Source organism: Ranitomeya variabilis, chromosome 1 (genome assembly GCF_051348905.1).
Source record: "Ranitomeya variabilis isolate aRanVar5 chromosome 1, aRanVar5.hap1, whole genome shotgun sequence".
NCBI classification, from domain to species: Eukaryota; Metazoa; Chordata; class Amphibia; order Anura; family Dendrobatidae; genus Ranitomeya; species Ranitomeya variabilis.
In genome coordinates this window covers 118,508,319-118,526,803 of record NC_135232.1, presented here as the reverse complement: position 1 = coordinate 118,526,803, position 18,485 = coordinate 118,508,319, and the positions used below count along the sequence as shown (strand labels likewise).

Genomic DNA, 18,485 nt, shown 5'->3' with positions numbered 1-18,485 from the left:
ATGCGAGAAACTTGCGCGAGTCTCTTGCATCAAGTCCTGGAGAGTGCAGCTGGGTGCGGTCCCGAGTGAAATCCTGTGGTCATAAATCCGCTGAGAGGAGCTAATAAAAAGGCCGATAAAAAGAGTTACAAACTTTCCTGACAGACTGTCAGAATGAGCTCACTAGAAGTCAAGATTCACCGCACACTCTTAAGTTCAAGTGATGCAAAATATGTTTATTCATGTCCGTGAATAATGGGGTAATGATGGGAGTGGGGAAGTAACAGTGCAAAGCGACTATGATATATATCATAGACGTTTCGACCCATCCCGACCCTTACTAATTAGGTCACTTGTTATGGTAGAGTAGCATTAGATCACTACTCATAGTAGAGGAGGAGAGTCTCCCTGTTAGGTTCACATAGAAAAAATGCTGCATAGTTAGCAGTGCAGGAATTAAGGTGAAATGTGCTGCTTATATAGATGTGATCAGCTGTCATGTGCCGGAAAAAATGCGGGCTCAGTGTCGGAGCCCACATCAAAGGGAGTAGACGACCTATGACGTATATGTTATAGGTCATGAAGGGGTTAAAGAGTGTAATATCTAAACCCTTACTCCATTTAGCATGTGAACACCCACAAATTAAAGCTCAGAGTCTCCACTTTAAGTCCATATTGAATTACATGACTATCTTGAAAATGTTTTAGTAAGCAGATAAAATGCAAAAACTTGTATCACTGTCAAAATGTTTCTGTACCTAACTGTATATGTGAATGTAAATTAATACAGGATTCAGCCCAGTGCAAGTACTACATATGCCTTTATTCACACTGCAGTCGTCAGCTGCTTTAATCGAGGAGTCTATTGGTAATTTTGGCAAAAAATGTTAAATTAATTTTGTATTTATGAACTATAAATTATATGAAAAGTATAACAAGATATACAAGATATTTTAACATTTCTGATATCTATTAAATACTTTATGACATAATAAAAAAAAAACACAAGGAGAATTGCCAACATGACCACAAAACTAGTCTTGAAACAATGGGCAGGTTGTATTTGCTTTATTAGCTACAATCTTGGAACCAGAAAAACAGATAAAATGGCAGAGACCCAGTCATGAACATATATACTGTGCGCACTAGAAATTTTCCCATGACTCTCTTACCTTGAGTAAATGCAATTTGCCCCCGGAGCTTCTCGTACATATTAAGAAATGTTTTGTGAATAGAAAGCATTGCCTTTCCCCTTCTCTTTTTAAAGACAGAGGCCCCAGGCGAACTTTGCTTAGCTTCCCTCTCTCTACAGACGGGACCTGGATGAGAGTACCTGGAATGGAAATATCTATTATGTGCTCTTCTCATCTCACGATCCATCTTACATTTACTAACCATGACACTTCTGCTGGTCAGGGAATTAGACGTGCTGTTAACTCGATCTGCAGCAACTATATTATAGGACACAAAAAGCTGAGCAGATTGATCTACAGTTTTCTAGGAAAAGATTCAGTATAATTTCATAGAAATCTTGCTCATTCTAGGCTTAGCAGCTAGGCGGGTCATCCAAATCGACGACCAACGCATCTCTCTATGCAAATAGCCTCTTCAGAGATTAAGATGACATGAACTCATGTAGCACCTATCAGATATAGAAGTCCTAAAAGTTAATATTGACTATTTAACGAGCCTTGCCACATGACTTGGGATAAGAAGCCATACAGAAACTCCATTTGCGGACACATGTTTTGGAGTGTTTTCCCCAAATCATTGCATCAGTGCTCAGCCAGCCAAACTGGTCATCCTGCTTTTCACTGATGATGGACAAATACCCCAAAACAAATGTCTGCAAATGGAGTGTCTGCTTTGGCTTCTTATCCTAAGACACGTGGAAATGTCATTTAAAGGGTCGATATTGATTTTAGGGGTGCTACTTCCAATAAAACACACAAATTCCTGTTCTCTTCCTCTCTAAAATTACTATTGGCATACTTAAATTCCCAGAAAAGTATTGCATGGCCTATAAGGTCTCATGCACACGTGGTTTTCACGGAAAGCACTCATACCTATGATATTCTATGGGACTGCATATGTCTGACTTTGACCTGACTGTCAGATCAAAATCGGCAATACAAGTCTATGGGTCCATGAAAAAGATCGGACTGAACTGACAGAATGGAGAAGGTGGAGAACTTTTTTTTCTCTGTCCACAACCGAGAAATACTGATGACACTGATCAAACTAATCACAATAATTGGACCATTTTTCACGGATGCGGCGAAACGGCCATATGACCCTACCCCAAGTCTCCTTACGATGAGCTGGCACTTTCCACATGGTGGAACTTAACCCTTTAAATCTGTAAATGCACACTCATTCATGGAAAAGTATGAGTACTTTATTAGGACCACCCACCTGACTAATAAGCTCAGAATGAGCAGGGATTTCAAAGGAAACAATACAACTGATACTGGATCTTTTCCCACAAACCTAAATATTATTATTTTATTATTATTATTCATTTTTATAGCGCCATTTATTCCATGGCGCTTTACATGTGAAATACGGGGCAAATATAGACAAATACATTAAACATGAGCACAAACAAGGCACACGGGTACCTAAGGAGGGATATCAATCTGTTCACCTTCTCCCGCTCTATACCAAGCTACATACAGATTGTATAATATAAAAAAAAACAATGAAGAATTATTTTAAACATTCACAGCATTACATTATTGAGATTCTAAAATCTATAGAAAATTTCAAAAATATATTTCAGCGGATTTTTAGAGACAGAAAATGTAGTCTAGTCCTAGGAGGACATTGTTAAACTAAGGTATTTCATCAATCACATGAATAAACTGTCTGTTCAGTGTCATGCAACAGTGACCAGAGTGTTAAATAGTCATTGGCACATTTAGGCTACTGTAATAAAATTGTTAATAGGGAATCTAGATTGTAAATATATCATTGGAGCATATAAACCTATCTCCAAACATATCACATCAAGACACATCTGGACTATGTTTACTCAGCTATTGCTTAGACACATGTGGTACTCCAGAGATGCCCAGAGCTCATAATCTCTACCACTGTTTCTACAATATACATGCACAGCTCTGGCAAAAATTAAGAGACTACTGCACAGTTTTTAAAAAATCAGCTTTTCTATATGTCTGACAGCCATTCCATTCCATTGTCAGTTGAATTCCAACCAGAGTTTACCTCATTCTACTTAATGTGCTTCTGATTAGGTGATCACCTGAACCAAATCTTATTTAACGAAGGAAAGTATAAAAAATACTGCTGTGGTGCTCACAATCCTCTTGCAATAGGACAAGCTGGATGGCAAAACAAGTGCTAGTAATATCTCAAAAGTAATAGGAAAGAAAAAATAATTTTAAACCATGCCAAAGGAGTTGAAAAGAAAAGTCTTGAGTGAAGAAAAGAAGGGCTCAATTCTGGCGTTACTAGCAGAGGGACACAGTGAGCGTCACGTTGCCTCCATCCTCAAAATTTCTTAAATGGCAGTCCATTACAACAAGGTCAAGCAGCAGACAATGGGGACAACAAAGCTACAGACCAGCAGAGGGCAGAAAATGACTCTCCACTGACCGGGATGACCGTCATCTTATTCCACTGTCACTCAGCAACTGCAGGATGACATCAAGTGATCTACAAAAGGAATGGCAAATGGCAGCTGGGGTGAAGTGCACGGCAAGAACAGTTCGTAACAGGCTCCTAGAGGCAGGACTTAAGTCATGTAAAGCTAGAAAAAAGCCTTTTATCAATGAGAAGCAAAGGAGAGCCAGGCTCAAGTTTGCCAAAGACCATAAGGATTGGACCATAGGAGGACTAGTGTAAGGTAATCTTCTCTGATAAGTCAAATTTTCAGCTTTGCCCAACACCTGGTCATCTAATGGTTAGACAGAGACCTGGAGAGGCGTACAAGCCACAGTGTCTTCCACCCACTGTGAAATTTGGTGGAGGATCGGTGATGATTTGGGGATGCTTCAGCAAGGCTGGAATTGGGCAGGTTAATCTTTGCGAAGGACAAATGAATCAAGCCGCATACAAGATTATCCTGGAAAAACAACTGATTCCATCTGCTCAGGAAATGTTCCCCAACTCTGAGGACTGTTTTTTCCAGCAGGACAATGTGCCATGCCACACAGCTAGGTCAATCAAGGTGTGGATGAAGGACTACCACATCAAATCCCTGTCATGGCCAGCCCAATCTCCAGACCTGAACCTCATTGGAAACCTATGGAATGAAATCAAGAGAATGATGGATAGTCACAAGCCATCAAACAAAGAAGAACTGTTTAAATTGTTGTACCAGGAGTGGCATAAGGTCACCCAAAAGCAGTGTGAAAGACTGTTGGAAAGAATGCCAAGACGCCTGAAAGTTGTGATTAAAAATCATGGTTATTCCACAAAATATTGATTTCTGAACTCTTCTCGAGTTAGTATTGTTGTTTCTAAATGATTATGAACTTGGTTTTTTTTGCATTATTTGAGGTCTGCAAGCAATGCATTTTTTGGTTATTTTGACTATTTCTCATTTAAAAAAATAAATACAAAATGTATTGCTTGGAACTTCGGAGACATGTTGTCAGTAGTTTATAGAATAAAAGAGCAATTTACATTTTACTAAAAAATATACCTATAAAGAGAAAAATCAGAGAAACTGAAAATTTTGCAGTGATCTCTTAATTTTTGTCAGAGGTGTATGTTATACATAAATTTACACATACACAAATATATATGGTATATTAAATGACAATTTTGTCTAATGCTAGCACTCATACAGCTTCTGTATCTTTAGCACTATACAGGTCCTTCTCAAAAAATTAGCATATAGTGTTAAATTTCATTATTTACCATAATGTAATGATTACAATTAAACTTTCATATATTATAGATTCATTATCCACCAACTGAAATTTGTCAGGTCTTTTATTGTTTTAATACTGATGATTTTGGCATACAACTCCTGATAACCCAAAAAACCTGTCTCAATAAATTAGCATATCAAGAAAAGGTTCTCTAAACGACCTATTACCCTAATCTTCTGAATCAACTAATTAACTCTAAACACATGCAAAAGATACCTGAGGCTTTTAAAAACTCCCTGCCTGGTTCATTACTCAAAACCCCCATCATGGGTAAGACTAGCGACCTGACAGATGTCAAGAAGGCCATCATTGACACCCTCAAGCAAGAGGGTAAGACCCAGAAAGAAATTTCTCAACAAATAGGCTGTTCCCAGAGTGCTGTATCAAGGCACCTCAATGGTAAGTCTGTTGGAAGGAAACAATGTGGCAGAAAACGCTGTACAACGAGAAGAGGTGACCGGACCCTGAGGAAGATTGTGGAGAAGGACCGATTCCAGACCTTGGGGAACCTGTGTGGAAACATCCAGAGCCACCGTGCACAGGCGTGTGCAGGAAATGGGCTACAGGTGCCGCATTCCCCAGGTAAAGCCACTTTTTGGGCTACAGAGAAGCAGCACTGGACTGTTGCTAAGTGGTCCCAAGTACTTTTTTCTGATGAAAGCAAATTTTGCATGTCATTCGGAAATCAAGGTGCCAGAGTCTGGAGGAAGACTGGGGAGAAGGAAATGCCAAAATGCCTGAAGTCCAGTGTCAAGTACCCACAGTCAGTGATGGTGTGGGGTGCCATGTCAGCTGCTGGTGTTGGTCCACTGTGTTTCATCAAGGGCAGGGTCAATGCAGCTAGCTATCAGGAGATTTTGGAGCACTTCATGCTTCCATCGGCTGAAATGCTTTATGGAGATGAAGATTTCATTTTTCAGCACGACCTGGCACCTGCTCACAGTGCCAAAACCACTGGTAAATGGTTTACTGACCATGGTATTACTGTGCTCAATTGGCCTGCCAACTCTCCTGACCTGAACCCCATAGAGAATCTGTGGGATATTGTGAAGAGAAAGTTGAGAGACGCAAGACCCAACACTCTGGATGAGCTTAAGGCCGCTATTGAAGCATCCTGGGCCTCCATAACATCTCAGCAGTGTCACAGGCTGATTGCCTCCATGCCACGCCGCATTGAAGCAGTCATTTCTGCCAAAGGATTCCCGACCAAGTATTGAGTGCATAACTGAACATTATTATTTGATGGTTTTTTTGTTTGTTATTAAAAAACACTTTTATTTGATTGGACGGGTGAAATATGCTAATTTATTGAGACAGGTTTTTTGGGTTATCAGGAGTTGTATGCCAAAATCATCAGTATTAAAACAATAAAAGACCTGACAAATTTCAGTTGGTGGATAATGAATCTATAATATATGAAAGTTTAATTGTAATCATTACATTATGGTAAATAATGAAATTTAACACTATATGCTAATTTTTTGAGAAGGACCTGTATATGGTTAGAAATGGCATTAGAAGAATGGGGGTGACACTATATCTGGAGGTACAAAAAACCCTGAACGAAAGCAGAATAGTACAAGGCAAGATCCCCACTGCCAATAACCAAATCTGGAATTTAATACTTATGTAGTTGCCAAGTTGGATAACAATCCCTGAAGCATGTACATCATAAAATTATCTCACATGCCAAGTTTTATTTTTATTTTTTAGAGGCCTGGGATGTGTCAAAAAATGATTATTTTGACTACTGGGGTGCAGACCCAAAATAACCAAAATATAAGTGAAGCTCCCATGAATGTGACTGTAGAGACCTTCAGTGGCATGTAAAGGTCTGGGCACCCTGGTCACAATTACTGTTATTATGAACAGTTAAGCAAGTTTTAGATTAAATGATCTCTAAAAGGCCTAAAGTTAAAGATGATACATTTGCTTTGTATTTTAGGCAAAAAAAATATGTTGCCATCTTTTACATTTTAAAAATTACAAAAAGGAAAATGGGCCGATGAAAAGTTTGGGCACCCTGGAGGTTTGTATGCTCAGATAACTTTGCCCAAGGCTTCAGACCTTATTTGGCCTGTTAGGGTTATGGATTGTTCACTATCCTCATTAGGAAAGGCCAGGTAATACAAATTTCCCAGCTTTATAAAAAGCTAGCGTCATCTAACCTTTTCCCAAAATACAGAAGCCATGGGTTCTTCTAAGCAGCTGTCTGGCACTCTGAAAATGAAAATGGTGGAGACCCACAAAGCAGGAAAAGGCTAGAAGAAGATAGCAAACTGTTTTCAAGTTGTACGTTCCTCAGTTTGAAATGTAATTAAGAAATGGCAGTTAACAGGAACAGTGGAGGTCAAGACGAGTTCTGGAAGACCAAGCAAAATTTCACTGAGATCTGCTCTTAGGATTGATAGAGAGGTAAACTAGAACCCCCGATTGACTGAAAAAGACCTTCAGAAAAATTTGGCAGACTCTAAAGTTGTGCTACAATGTTCTACTGTTCAGACACCTGCACAAATATAACTTTCATGGAATGGCCATCAGAAGAAAACTTCTCCGGCATCCTCACTTTAAAATTTAGAATCAGATGTATGCAAAAGAACATAAAAACAAAACTGATGCATCTTGGAAACAAGTCCTGTGGAAAGATGAGGATAAAATAATAATCTTTATTTTTTGATATAGCGCAAACATATTCCGCAGCGCTTTACAGTTTTTTTGCACACATTATCATCGCTGTCCCCGATGGGGCTCACAATCTAAATTCCCTATCAGTATGTCTTTGGAATGTGGGTGGAAACCGGAGTGCCCGGAGGAAACCCACGAGAACACGGGGAGAACATACAAACTCCTTGCAGATGTTGTCCTTGGTGGGATTTGAACCCAGGACCCCAGAGCTGCAAGGCTGCAGTGCTAACCACTGAGCCACCGTGCTGCTCTAAAATAGAGCTCTTTGGCCACAATGACCAAAGGCATGTATGGAGAAAAAGGGCACAGAATTTCAGGAAAATAACATCTTGTCAGCCATTAAGCTTGTGGGTGGAAAAATCATGCTTTGGGGTTGTGTTGCAGCCAATGACACTAGGAACATTTGACTGCTAGAGGGAAGAGGGAAGAATGGATTCAATGAAATTTCAATAACTTTTTGATGCAAACATAACACCATCTGTAAAAAAGGTGACGTTGAACACAAATCAAAATCCACATTTGACTACCTCAAAAGGCGCAAGCTGAAGGTTTCACAATGACCCTCACAAGTCCCCTGATCTGAACATCATTGAAAATCTGTGACTATATCTCAAAATAGCAGTGCAAGCAAGATGACCCAGGAATCTCACAGAACTGGAAAAGTGTTGTAAATTTTGTAAAAACTGAAAAGACTCTTGTTTGGATACAAAAAGCGTTTCCAATATGTGATACTTTCAAAAGGGGGAGCTACTAGGTATTAACCCTGAGGAAGCGGTAACTTTTAAACGCGAAACGCGCGTTGGGGTATGTGACTGGGACCCGGACGGGACCTTTACTTCATTCCAAATGGGTAACTAATTCCTTTACTTTGTATTGTGTACACCTTGCCTTGTGGCTATCACTTTAGCATTTATGCATGTGTTCATATTACTTAGCCGGGCCGCCTGACATTGGCAGACAGTTTAAGTGCACCTGTTGACAGCATATTTTCTGCATGTTTATGAGTTAAGGATTTAGTGAGTTACTGTCCCGTACTGTGCTCTCAGCCCACCATTGTAACCATGGATTTCGTCACTCTATTGTTACTCTATTGTAATTGGTAATATTTTACTTATGGCATTTATGTGCCTTTAATAAATTTTGTATCCTTTGTTAAAATCGTTTTTGGCAATTTTTTGACTCATGTTTCTCCGATTTGTTTAGGTATTAACCCTGCAGGATACCCATTTTCCTTTTTGAAATTTTTAAAATGTAAAAAAATTACTTTTTTGCCTAAAAATGGAAATGTGTCATCTTTAACTTTAGCCCTTTTAGAGATAATTTTATCTTCAACTTGCTTAACTGTTCTCAATAACAGTAATTTTGACCAGGGGTGCCCAAACTTTTCCATGGCCCTGTATATATATTGATACATGTCACATATTACACTGGTAGTTTGTATGTAAAAAATAGTAAATCTTACCTTGGCGTATGAATGTTTGGCTTGTATCTAGTAATATATCGCAGCCCTCCACAATCATTCTTTCAATGGACAAGTTTTTTCGAATGTTTTCTGTGTCGCTGACTTCATCGTGCATTACCCTGTATAGCACAATCTATATTAAATGATTTGTCAACATAGCAGAATAGCACTAAAAACACATGCCTATTTGTCCTACAATTATCACCTCCTCAAATATGCACACTTTAAATGACATTAGCAGGAGGAGCAGTTTACATCATCTTAATATAAGGTTTTAATAATATTTTGTTTGCAAAAAAAATATCCTTCGTTCCCTGTAGTTGCAACTGCTGGTACCAGAATTGTATTGGTTAAAGTTATGTCCAGAGAAGGGCGATTTGGAGCCCTGCATCAGGCTCATGGCATTGTTACATGCAGCACTCATGGAAAGTGTAGGCTGGGCAGTCTCTGTTTTGGATATATCAATTAGGCTATGTGCACACGTCAGGATTGTTTGCAGAAATTTCCTGAACAAAACTGGACTTTTTCTGCAGGAAATCCGCATGTGTTTTTTCCACTTTTTTGTGCAGATTTTTTGCTTTTTTTCGGGAGCTTCCCAATGCATTAAATAGTGGGTAATCCGCGAAAAATCTGCAAAATTAATAAACATGCTGCGTTTTTTCCCCAGAAAAAAACGCAACATGTGCACAAAAATTGCGGACTGCATTCTATTAATAGGATGCTTAATGGATGCGTTTTTTTCGCGGTTTTATTGCATTTTTATAGTGAAAAACGCAAAAAATCTGGAACGTGTGCACACAGCCTAAATGTGAGATAGAGTGAAAGTCGAGAGGAATATTTAATCAGATACTTTTTTCCCATCACAGCACACAACACTGGTTGTTAAGTCACTGTCTAGGTTTTCTCTAAAACTTGCCAGTCCTTATGGCGCTTTCACATGCGACAAATGGCACTGTCATTTTATCATGTGGTAACTGGATGCACAGCATTAAGACCGTATCATTCAGAAGCTGAATACTGTTCAGTAAGGTCATGGGACCAGTCACAGTCACTAAAGTAAGTTACACTGCAAGAACTATGACAAAACTATGGCAAATTCCAATGAATTACATGTGGATTTGACCCAGGGTTTTCTGAGGAATGGGATGCGGTATTGTTGCAATAATTACTTATTGTATAGTGTACAGCTGCAGTGATGGCTATATGGGTTATAGATGCGCGGCCCCTGGACAGCAGGGCCAAGAGCACGGCCCCTTTGCAACAGGGCCAAAAGCGTAGCCCCTGGACAGCAGGGCCAAGAGCATGGCCCCTGGCGAAAAGGGCCAAGAGCACGGCCCCTGGGCAGCAGGGCCAAGAGCACAGCCCCTTTGCAGCAGGGCCAAGAGCATGGCCCCTGGACAGCAGGGCCAAGAGCACGGCCCCTGGGCAGCAGGGCCAAGAGCACGGCGCTGTTCCAGGGCAGTAGGGTTAAGAGCGCTGTCCCTGGGTAGTAGGGCTAAGAGCGCTATCCCTGGGTAGTGGGGCTAATTGCACTGTGCCAGACCTCAGAGTCCAAGATGGACTGCTCCCTATGATAACTAATGGCTGCGTCTGCTCTCATTCAAAGATGGAACCTGATTCCTTTGCCAGCCCCTCTGCCAAGTACTGACTACCTTGGTTCTGATTTAAAGATGGAACTTTCTCCTTTTGCTGATCCATCTGCTAGGCACTAGCTGGTCCCGTTTCCAATTTAAAGATGCTATCCTGTCATGATCTCCATGGCCAGAGAACTAGCATAAGCCTCAATAGGAACAAGCTCTTGGAAGATGTAACTGTACTGACCATGAACTAAACCTACCGCATCATCTAGAAGTAGCCAGGTAGCATGTCCTACTTTTTATCCCTATATGCCCAGCGCCGGCCGGAGAACTAAATAATGCTAGCAGAGGGAAATATAAGACCTGACTCACCTCTAGAGAAATGCCCAAGAAGGAGACAGAAGACCCCCCACATATATTGGCGGTGATATGAGATGAAACAACAAACGCAGCAGGAAAATAGTTTTAGCAAATTTGAGGTCCGCTTTCTAGATAGCAGAAGACAGAAAGCATACTTTCATGGTCAGTAGAAAACCCTAACAAAACACATCCAGAAATTACTTTAGGACTCTGGCATTAACTCATAATACCAGAGTGGCAATTCCTGATCAACAAGAGCTTTCCAGACACAGTAACGAAACTGCAGCTGTGAACTGGAACCAAAATACAAAAACAAAACATGGACGAATGTCCAACTTATCTAGTAGATGTCTGGGAGCAGGAACAAGCACAGAGAGGCTTCTGATAACATTGATGACCGGCAAGCATCTAACAGAGAAGCCAGGTTATATAGCGACACCCAGATCTAATCAGAACAGGTGAACAGGGAAGATGATGTCACAAGTTCAATTCCACCAGTAGCCACCGGGGGAGCCCAGAATCCAAATTCACAACAGTACCCCCCCCTCAAGGAGGGGGCACCGAACCCTCACCAGAACCACCAGGGCGATCAGGATGGGCCCTATGAAAGGCACGAACCAGATCAGAGGCATGAACATCAGATGCAGTGACCCAAGAATTATCCTCCTGGCCGTATCCCTTCCACTTGACCAGATACTGGAGTCTCCGTCTGGAAACACGGGAGTCTAGGATTTTTTCCACAACGTACTCCAACTCACCCTCAACCAACACCGGAGCAGGAGGCTCAACGGAAGGCACAACCGGTGCCTCATACCTGCGCAATAACGACCGATGAAAAACGTTATGAATAGAAAAGGATGCAGGGAGGTCCAAACGGAAGGAAACAGGGTTAAGAATCTCCAATATTTTATACGGACCGATGAACCGAGGCTTAAACTTAGGAGATGAGACCCTCATAGGGACAAAACGAGAAGACAACCACACCAAATCTCCAACACAAAGCCGAGGACCAACACGACGGTGACGGTTGGCAAAAAGCTGAGTCTTCTCCTGGGACAACTTTAAATTGTCCATCACCTGCCCCCAGATATGATGCAATCTCTCCACCACCGCATCCACTCCAGGACAATCCGAGGATTCCATCTGACCGGAGGAAAATCGAGGGTGGAACCCCGAATTACAGAAAAACGGGGACACCAAAGTGGCAGAGCTGGCCCGATTATTGAGGGCGAACTCCGCCAATGGCAAAAAAGCAACCCAATCATCCTGGTCAGCAGACACAAAACACCTCAGATATGTCTCCAGGGTCTGATTAGTCCGCTCGGTCTGGCCATTAGTCTGAGGGTGAAAAGCAGACGAAAAAGACAAATCTATGCCCATCCTAGCACAGAATGCCCGCCAAAATCTAGACACAAATTGGGTTCCTCTGTCAGAAACGATATTCTCAGGAATACCATGCAAACGAACAACATTTTGAAAAAACAGGGGCACCAACTCGGAAGAAGAAGGCAATTTGGGCAGGGGAACCAAATGGACCATCTTAGAAAAACGGTCACACACCACCCAGATGACAGACATCTTCTGAGAAACAGGCAGATCTGAAATAAAATCCATCGAGATGTGTGTCCAAGGCCTCTTAGGAATAGGCAAGGGCAACAATAATCCACTAGCCCGAGAACAACAAGGCTTGGCCCGAGCACAAACGTCACAAGACTGCACAAAGCCTCGCACATCTCGTGACAGGGAAGGCCACCAGAAGGATCTTGCCACCAAATCCCTGGTACCAAAAATTCCAGGATGACCTGCCAATGCAGAAGAATGTACCTCAGAGATGACTCTACTGGTCCAATCATCAGGAACAAACAACCTATCAGGCGGACAACGATCCGGTCTATCCGCCTGAAACTCCTGCAAGGCCCGCCGCAGGTCTGGAGAAACGGCTGACAAGATAACTCCCTCCTTAAGAATACCTGTGGGGTCAGAGTTGCCGGGTGAATCAGGCTCAAAACTCCTAGAAAGGGCATCCGCCTTAACATTCTTAGAACCCGGTAGGTACGATACCACAAAATTAAACCGAGAGAAAAATAATGACCAGCGCGCCTGTCTAGGATTCAGGCGCCTGGCGGTCTCAAGATAGATCAAATTTTTGTGGTCAGTCAATACCACCACCTGATGTCTGGCCCCCTCGAGCCAATGGCGCCACTCCTCAAACGCCCACTTCATGGCCAAAAGCTCCCGATTCCCAACATCATAATTCCGCTCAGCGGGCGAAAATTTACGGGAAAAGAAGGCACAAGGCCTCATCACGGCGCAGTCAGAACTTTTCTGCGACAACACTGCCCCAGCCCCGATCTCAGAAGCGTCGACCTCAACCTGAAAAGGAAGAGTCACATCAGGCTGACGCAACACAGGGGCAGAAGAAAAACGGCGCTTAAGCTCCTGAAAGGCCTCCACAGCATCAGGGGACCAATTAGCAACATCAGCACCCTGTCTAGTCAAATCGGTCAATGGCTTAACGACATCCGAAAAACCAGAAATAAATCGACGATAAAAGTTGGCAAAGCCCAAAAATTTCTGAAGACTTTTAAGAGAAGAGGGCTGCGTCCAATCACAAATAGCTTGAACCTTGACAGGATCCATCTCAATGGAAGAGGGAGAAAAAATATATCCCAAAAAGGAAATTCTCTGAACCCCAAAAACGCACTTAGAACCCTTGACACACAGAGAATTAGACCGCAAAACCTGAAAAACCCTCTTAACTTGCCGGACATGAGAGTCCCAATCATCCGAAAAAACCAGAATATCATCCAGATACACCATCACAAATCTATCCAAAAAATCGCGGAAAATATCATGCATAAAGGACTGGAAGACTGAAGGGGCATTAGAAAGACCAAAAGGCATCACCAAATACTCAAAGTGGCCCTCGGGCGTATTAAATGCGGTTTTCCACTCATCCCCCTGCCTGATCCGCACCAAATTATACGCCCCACGGAGATCAATCTTAGAGCATGCTGATATAACATGAGTAGAATCCCCACAATAGAAACACAACCCATTTTTCCGTCTAAAATTCTGCCGCTCGCTTCTGGACAGAATTCTATCACACTGCATGTTTTCTGGCGTCTTCTCAGTGGACACCGCCAGATGGTGCACAGGTTTGCGCTCCCGCAGACGCCTATCGATCTGAATGGCCATTGTCATGGACTCATTCAGACTTGCAGGCACAGGGAACCCCACCATAACATCCTTAATGGCATCAGAAAGACCCTCTCTGAAAGTAGCCGCCAAGGCGCACTCATTCCACTGAGTAAGCACAGACCATTTACGGAATCTTTGGCAGTAAATTTCAGCTTCATCTTGCCCCTGCGATAGGGACATCAAAGTTTTTTCTGCCTGAAGTTCCAAATGAGGTTCCTCATAAAGCAAGCCCAAGGCCAGAAAAAACGCATCCACATTGCGCAACGCAGGATCCCCTGGTGCCAATGCAAAAGCCCAATCTTGAGGGTCGCCGCGGAGCAAGGAAATCACAATCCCAACCTGCTGTGCAGGGTCTCCAGCAGAACGAGATTTCAGGGACAAAAATAACTTACAATTATTTCTAAAATTCTGAAAGCTAGATCTATTCCCTGAGAAGAATTCCGGCAAAGGAATTCTCGGCTCTGATACCGGAGCATGAACAACAAAATCTTGCAAACTTTGTACTTTCGTGGCGAGATTATTCAAACCTGCAGTTACACTCTGTAGATCCATTATAGACAGGTGAACATAGAGCCATTCAAAGATTAGAAGGAGAGAGAAAAAAAAGAAAGACTGCAGCATAGACAGACTGGCAAGTGATCCAATTAAGAGCACACTAACTACTAAAGAAAAAAAAAAAAAAAAAAAAAAAAATTTTCAGCAGACTTCTTATTTCTCTCCTTTCTCAGCCAAGGATTTTAACCCTTTAGTGGGCCGGTCAAACTGTCATGATCTCCATGGCCAGAGAACTAGCATAAGCCTCAATAGGAACAAGCTCTTGGAAGATGTAACTGTACTGACCATGAACTAAACCTACCGCATCATCTAGAAGTAGCCAGGTAGCATGTCCTACTTTTTATCCCTATATGCCCAGCGCCGGCCGGAGAACTAAATAATGCTAGCAGAGGGAAATATAAGACCTGACTCACCTCTAGAGAAATGCCCAAGAAGGAGACAGAAGACCCCCCACATATATTGGCGGTGATATGAGATGAAACAACAAACGCAGCAGGAAAATAGTTTTAGCAAATTTGAGGTCCGCTTTCTAGATAGCAGAAGACAGAAAGCATACTTTCATGGTCAGTAGAAAACCCTAACAAAACACATCCAGAAATTACTTTAGGACTCTGGCATTAACTCATAATACCAGAGTGGCAATTCCTGATCAACAAGAGCTTTCCAGACACAGTAACGAAACTGCAGCTGTGAACTGGAACCAAAATACAAAAACAAAACATGGACGAATGTCCAACTTATCTAGTAGATGTCTGGGAGCAGGAACAAGCACAGAGAGGCTTCTGATAACATTGATGACCGGCAAGCATCTAACAGAGAAGCCAGGTTATATAGCGACACCCAGATCTAATCAGAACAGGTGAACAGGGAAGATGATGTCACAAGTTCAATTCCACCAGTAGCCACCGGGGGAGCCCAGAATCCAAATTCACAACACTATCCGCTTAGTTAAGTGCTGGCTGACTGCATCCTCTCTGTTTCAAAGACGGCCCTTGTGCCTTCTGCTGGTGCCACGCCCTCTACTAAGTGCTGGCTGCATCCACTCAGATTCCAAGCTAACACCAGCTTTACTACACGCTATGTCAATGAAGATCACAGACAGTGCTTCGTAGAGGGGGTGGCCCAAGCACAGTTGGGCGTCATCTTGGATTTTGAGCTCCGGCGCACACTTCCACACTGCTCTCACATGCAATGGACACAGAAAGCCTAGTTTTCTGTACAGGGAAAGTGGAGAGACGTTTATTCTGTGTCTTAACCTCACTAGCCACATGAAATGACGTGGCGGGCCAGATTCTGCTAGCGGGCCTCGAGTTTGACAAGCCTGCAGGTTATTGTTGTAGCGAGCGATGGCTATATGGGATATTGTTGCAGTGAGTTCTGGCTCTACGGGGTATTGTAGCAGTGAGTAATGGCTATACGGGGTATTGTTGCAGTGAGTGATGGCTATACGGGGTATTGTTGCAGCGAGCGATGGCTATATGGGGTATTGTGGCAGCGAGTGATGGCTATACGGAGTATTGCTGCAGCGAGTGATGGCTATACGGGGTATTGTTGCAGCGAGTGATGGCTGTACGGAGTACTGCTGCAGCGTGTGATGGCTATACGGGGTATTGTTGCAGCGAGTGATGGCTGTACGGAGTATTGCTGCAGCGAGCGATGGCTATATGGGGTACTGTTGCTGAGGGCGATGGCTATACGGAGTATTGTTGCAGCCAGTGATGGCTATACGGAGTATTGTTGCAGCGAGCGATGGCTATACGGAATATTGTTGCAGCGGGCGATGGCTATATGGGGTATTGTTGCAGTGGGCAATGGCTATATGGAGTATTGTTGCAGCGGGCGATGGCTATATGGGGTATTGTTGCAGTGGGCGATGGCTATACGGGTATTGTTGCAGCGAGTGATGGCTATACGGAGTATTGTTTCAGTGGGCGATGGCTATATGGGGTATTGATACAGTGGGCGATGGCTATACGGGTATTGTTGCAGCGGCCGATGGCTATATGGGGTATTGTTGCAGTGGGCGATGGCTATACGTGTATTGTTGCAGCGGCCGATGGCTATACGGGGTATTGTTGCAGTGGGCGATGGCTATACGGGTATTGTTGCAGCGAGTGATGGCTATACGGAGTATTGTTTCAGTGGGCGATGGCTATATGGGGTATTGATACAGTGGGCGATGGCTATACGGGTATTGTTGCAGCGGCCGATGGCTATATGGGGTATTGTTGCAGTGGGCGATGGCTATACGTGTATTGTTGCAGCGGCCGATGGCTATACGGGGTATTGTTGCAGTGGGCGATGGCTATACGGGTATTGTTGCAGAGGTCGATGGCTATATGGGGAATTGTTGCAGCGGCCGATAGCTATACGGGGTATAGTTGCAGCGAGTGATGGCTATACGGGGTATAGTTGCGGCGATGGCGATGACTATATGGGATATCACTGTAGTAAAACAGAACAAGACATGTGTGAACAGTCAATAAAGCTAAGAAAAAACAGAAGCACTCGGAAATGCTATAATCTGCAAACATTGAATATATGAAAATGGAAAGGAATTACTGCTATAGCAAATACGTTAAAAAGGAAGGTACTTAATGCACAAGTTGGGCAATTTGAAAGAGCCAGCGACAAGGCCCTTTGTTGGGACCGTAACCTAATATGCCTCTCCTGGGCCAGTCTCGATTGTATATACAGTATTCAATTTTTGCATATTATAGCTCCCTCTGAGCACTCCTAACAGCCTAAGGTATCTTTAATTAGAGCTGAATTTGACCTGCCCTTAAACTGTAGGATTTCAGCACGGGAAAGGTATATTAGGTTAGGGTCCCAACAAAGTGGTACACCTTGTCGCTGGCTGTTAGGCTTTCATGAACTGGCCAATTTGTGGCGCCAAGTACATTCATTTTTAATGCATTTTCTATAGCAGTAATTAAGTTACAATTTAATAAATTCAATGTTTGCATATTATTGCATTTCATAGCACAGCTGTTTTTTCTTAGACATATTTGTACAGTGACACAATTTTCAGCATTATCTACTTTACACCAGTACAAACGGATGTGAAACAAGGTAACCAAGATGTGATTACAGTGAAACCTAAGGTCAGGAGTCTGCCTCTGCCACTGAAGAATATTCCATTACTGGTTCCATTGCAGTAAGTTTTGGTCATTAAACAACTATATTGTCAAGCGGTATTGGCAGGTTTTAGAGCACTTGACCAAGTCTGAGCAGAATGTCTGTATACAATTCATTCTGTTTCTTCATTCTGCTATCCAGTTCAGATTTGCCAACTTGACTTATTTTTTTCTGGACAGCTGCTAACCAAAAATTTTACGGACAGACAATATTTTTACAGACACATTAGAAAATGTGGAGCAGGGGTACGTCACTCGTCATACGTTATAGATTCATGAGGAGGCATGCACCTTCTATGAATCAGAAGCATCTGACTCCAGCATGCCCATTTATCAAGACTGGTGTGAACAACGCTAGCCTTGATGATTATGTATTTTTTCATTGTATACTATTGTATTGTATATCGTAATGTAATACTGCAAGAAAAAGGTTTATAAACATATACTGGTCTGACAGCACCAAAAAAGACATGACTTCGGAAAGTGTAACTATAAGGCCATAATCACCAGATCCAATCTACCAACCCCTTATCTAATAAATAAATACACCATACTGCATGATGTTAGATATAATGACCATAGCAGCCTCATTTTATCAAATAAACATATAAAAAATAATAATTCTTTG

The 18,485-nt window shown here is 42.4% G+C and overlaps 1 protein-coding gene across 4 annotated transcripts in view; it reads right to left on the bottom strand.

Moving 5' to 3' along the window:
• RASGRF2 (Ras protein specific guanine nucleotide releasing factor 2) overlaps window positions 1-18,485 on the bottom strand; it is a 401,708-nt gene that overhangs the window by 99,770 nt on the left and 283,453 nt on the right. For all 4 annotated transcript variants that reach the window (XM_077288405.1, XM_077288397.1, XM_077288415.1 and 1 more), the window contains exons 9-10: window positions 9,028-9,146; window positions 1,152-1,312 (exon numbers count right to left, since the gene is read on the bottom strand). In XM_077288405.1, the coding sequence (XP_077144520.1) occupies window positions 1,152-1,312; window positions 9,028-9,146 (280 nt within the window). The remainder of the gene's footprint in view (window positions 1-1,151; window positions 1,313-9,027; window positions 9,147-18,485) is intronic.